The sequence below is a fragment of the Silene latifolia genome, chromosome 1, assembly GCF_048544455.1.
Source record: "Silene latifolia isolate original U9 population chromosome 1, ASM4854445v1, whole genome shotgun sequence".
In the NCBI taxonomy this organism is placed as follows: Eukaryota; Viridiplantae; Streptophyta; class Magnoliopsida; order Caryophyllales; family Caryophyllaceae; genus Silene; species Silene latifolia.
In genome coordinates, this window is record NC_133526.1 from 90808460 (window position 1) to 90812917 (window position 4458).

At 35.7% G+C, this 4458-nt stretch overlaps 1 protein-coding gene across 1 annotated transcript; it reads right to left on the bottom strand.

Annotated features, from left to right (window-relative positions):
• Window positions 1–680: 680 nt before the first annotated feature.
• LOC141607710 (putative serine/threonine-protein kinase PBL15) lies at window positions 681–3138 on the bottom strand. Its single transcript, XM_074427066.1, has 5 exons — window positions 2656–3138; window positions 1972–2107; window positions 1680–1816; window positions 1383–1506; window positions 681–1236 (listed from the first exon to the last, which is right to left on the bottom strand). Exons 1-5 carry the CDS (start codon window positions 3103–3105, stop codon window positions 800–802), a joined length of 1284 nt encoding a protein of 427 aa, XP_074283167.1. The 5' UTR covers window positions 3106–3138; the 3' UTR covers window positions 681–799.
• Window positions 3139–4458: the final 1320 nt, after the last annotated feature.

Genomic DNA, 4458 nt, shown 5'->3' on the forward strand with positions numbered 1-4458 from the left:
GATAAAAAATAACATCGCAAATATGAAATATAGGTTTCTCAACAAACTTGATTTCATAATGAAAAAAAGAAAAATGATGTCATGAATTGAATTAATTAACGTTTATGTTGTACTAACTTCAATTGTATCATTCAATCAAGAATAATATGTCATACTCGACTAATTAAAATTGGCAACCCCATAATTAACCGAACTGTAAAAACTGCTTAATTGAACTGAAATCGTTTTTTTATGCTAACGAAACAGATTTAAAAACCAGTTCACTAAACAAGTTTTAAACGCCCCAATTTCTAAAAGTGTACGTACTTACTACGTATATTTCTACATCATCTTACATACAGATTAACTTTAAGGCATTGTTTGGTTGCCACTAGAAATGTGGGGGAATTCGAAAATCCCATGAATTGGAAAAAATGAAGATGTTTAGTTACCCAAAATCCCATAATTTTTTTTTTCTAGGAATTGCAAACTCCTCCATAATGGACCTAGCTCCCCCTGGATAGTTTGAAATTTCTATGTCCAGTCAATTTCTACATGTCAATCAAACGTCTTTTTAGTAATTCACATAAATTACCCAATTCACGTGTTTTTGAAATTAACGGGAGATTGATTATGCCATGACAACCAAACGACACCAACACATAATCTTACAAGAAAATTATTATTACACACTACTATACAAAAAGCACAACCATAATCTTGGTGGTTTTCTTGTTTTATACTCGTAATTATTATAATATAGTTGCAATTAACATTATTTACATCACATTATAATTATAATTATAAGCTAATTAAGAAATCAGGCTTTTTTAATAGGTGCAATAGGTGAGGGCTTACAATTATTAGTCCTTCCTTTGGCAGAAACGCCATTAACCCTACTTGATTTTGTATTTGGTAGAGGCCATAATCCACTAGAAACTGCCATGTCCTTATGAATTTGTAATCCTTCAAGTGTTTGCACAACCATGGGCATCTTAGGTCTGTCCTTAGGGTTCAAACTCACACATTGTACCGCCAATTGGGCAATCTCCTTGGCCCCTTTAACCGAGTATTGCCCACCAAGTCTCGGGTCCATAATGTACCTTAGTCTCCTGCTCCTAGACAAATATGGTTTCGTCCAATCCACTAGGTGTTGCTCTCCCTTTGGCCTTGATTTTTCCATTGACCGCCTTCCGGTTAGTAGTTCTAATAGTACTACCCCGAAACTGTAGACATCGCTCTTAGTTGTCAAGTGCCCTGTAAAACATGCAAACCATTAACATCATAAGCACTTGAATATATGCACTCATAACCGACTTGTCGATGTGTTGCAAACTTGCAATAACATGGATGGAGACGTGCTAGTTGTCTAATAACATGTTACATGGACTTTGTCAAATTACCTGTAGAAACATACTCTGGAGCAGCATATCCATAAGTACCCATTACCCTTGTAGTAACATGGGTATCAGATCCTTCAGGTCCCATCTTTGCTAACCCGAAATCCGACAATTTAGCAGTAAAATCCTGAAGCAATAAATATCAACTGTTAGCAGCAATTGTCGACAGAGTTTCAGCAAGCAAAAAAAATTGAACTGAGAATTATGCATACTTGAACAAAGTTGGATAATGAATACTCTAAGCCAACAACAGGAAAATGCACAAAAGTGTGTAACAAAAGTATAAGTAGATTGATTTACAGAGTCAAGCAAGATGTTGGAGGTCTTAAAATCGCGGTATATGACTGGTGACTCTGCTTCATGCAAGAAGGCAAGACCTTTGGCTGCCCCTATTGCTATCTTTAGCCTTGTTCCCCATGGCAGTGATAATGAAAGTCCTGCAATCAACATATTTAAGACCTAAGCAACTAAAATCATCGATTAATGGTCCTTTGCGAGACAGTCTCGTTTTAATCTTCAAAGTTCCAAGAGTAGTCTCATGATAACCAGACTGCCACCCTGATGCTAATGAGAATGATGAAAATGGACTTACTCTTGAACAAATGGTTCTCTAAGCTGCCTCTGGGCATGAACTCGTAAACAAGAAGACGCTCTTCATCTTCGCAGCAATATCCAATTAGTTTCACCAGATTTTGGTGCCTTAGCTGCCCTAGAAATATTACCTCTGACTGCCAAACACAAACATATACGGAGTAGTATAACTGTATAAGTATTGGTCCATTGTAATTTGCCAACTTTTTTTTTTCTAATACTCTTCACAATGCACAACATATATGAGTACTACCCCTTACATAATTATATCTAACTACAACTCGGCTCTAAGTGTCGATCACAAATTCGCAATTTTATCCTATTAAAGCTAGTTTAAATGTTACCAATCCAATCCATATCAATGTCATATACTCCATACGTTGTTTACCAATGATTTCACTAGTTCTGGTAAACATGAAATGTCTTATAATTACTCTATCTTAAAAAGGTCTGTCATGATGCCAATGAACCAACATATTATTAGTCCCTCCATCTTAGTAAATAGTTCAAGTTTGCTTTTATTTTCCTCTCACAAAATAAAGTAAACTTATTTGTGAAGGAGAGGCCGGAGAGTAGTGTAATATAGAAAATCCAAACAAACTAAAAAAAAGTGAACAAAGTTGACCAAAACTAAAAAAGTCAAAAGTGAAGAGAAACAAATGAAAAAAAAGTGGTCTAATATTACCAGCCATTCTCTATGACCTTGTAAGCCTTCAATATCCAAGTGTTTGACAGCAACAGCCTGAGACTTTAAGCCATTCCTTAAACCATCATCAACATAACCCTTATGAACTTTACCAAACCCACCTTCTCCAAGCAAATAACTCCTTGAAAAATTCTGTGTTATGGCCTTTAACTCATTCACCTGAAAATCAAACAAGTCTAACCCAAATGACTGAGCCAAATCCTCATTAATCCGCTGTGACGAGCAGCTACTTAGGTTGCTCAAGTGTCCCGAATAGGCCAAACGTCGAAAAGACGGTAATGGTGCTATGTTTTTGGACATTAGGTCGGATGTTCGAGACTTGTTATTGAAGTTTATTCCTAGGATTATGGAATTCTCTACTGAGCAACATTTTGTTGCTGTTAAGGGTTTCCATGGCTTTGGTTTTTGGGTGGTTGTTGCCTTTGTCATTTGGAAATTTTGGTGTGTGCAAATGGAGTGGAGATGTTATGTTTTTATTGTGTGAAAATAAAAAAATAAGGGAGGTGATGATGTCATATGCTTTTTATAACTACTCCAACAACTCTACTAATTTGGCTAAAGTTTTGTAACTAATGCAATCTTTATGTGATATATTTAGATCATTTATATTTCTTGTAAAAGATGCCAATTATGGTTTCTTTGCTTATGTAAGAGGATTTTGATTTAGCAAAATGAGATACTTCTTAGTTTTGAAATCACTCACTATTTTTTTTTCTACGACGAGGAGACTACAGCCGTTACTTTTGATGTGCACTGGGTAAATCATCGATATACGTAATAACCTGCAAACCACGTAACTAGGTAGGCACCCGAGAATGACAGACTCAAAGTTTAAAAAGCGTAGTCTTATGTCATATACATTCACAAGGTTGCTCTTGACTAGGAGGCTTGAACTTGAATCCCTAGAAAATTTTATCAAAGTTTTAACCATTAAATTTTACCTTATAGACCACTTATTTGTGTGTCATATACGGGCTTATCAACGGGCTTATCAACCATGTGAAATAGTGACATTGAACTACTTTACATTATTTCACATATAATTGTGAAAATTTTCATGTTCACCAATAGAGCAAGTATGTAACTTTGTAAGTAATTGTATGTAGTTCACTACTTCACTTCAACTTATTTGAATCTGTGGTGAGAGTTAGTCGGCCGGTGAGGTTCTCTCCAACTAGTTTTCTGCCACGAAAAAACCGCGGCAATCACAGTCGCAAGCCAGAAATCAAAAAATGTTTCAAATCCATGAAGACATGGTTCTACGTAGTAGTTAGTATAGTCCTATTTTTACATTATTATTCTGTTAATTAATTTGTATCCCTACATGATTTAAGGAAGGTGAGTCCAAAAACTTCACCTAATCAACTTAAGTTTCTTTGATCATCCACCAATAAGAGAGTTAGAATAGGATTATCTTTTGATTAATAATTAATAACTAATAACAGGGAGTTGAATATTGGATAAGTATCGCATGCTCACTGTTTGATTGTGTTCTATTAAGTAAATTTTAAACAGATACGACATGGAACTGTTAGGTCTTCTAGTTGTTGAATAGTCCACCATGCAACCATATTGACATACTCGCTCTAAAACTAGAAAAATTGGAAGACATAAAAAAACCTAATTTTCCAACCGCCCCTCCACCACACCCTTTCCTCTCTCGCCGTCGTTACAGTACCAAAAATAAATACCTAAGTACTACTAACAGAAGTCAGCGGTAAGTAGGGTCGATCTCCACAGGGAGGCGGTCACTATCTACTTGTCAATTTAGTCCGTCTGAGG

Coding starts and splice junctions, on each gene's coding strand:
- LOC141607710 (XM_074427066.1), bottom strand. CDS start 3,105: ATGACAAAGGCAACAACCACCCAAAAACCAAAGCCATGGAAACCCTTA. Junction 2,108..2,655: donor AAGGTCATAGAGAATGGCTG/GTAATATTAGAC, acceptor TGTGTTTGGCAG/TCAGAGGTAATATTTCTAGG. Junction 1,237..1,382: donor TCCAGAGTATGTTTCTACAG/GTAATTTGACAA, acceptor CATGTTTTACAG/GGCACTTGACAACTAAGAGC.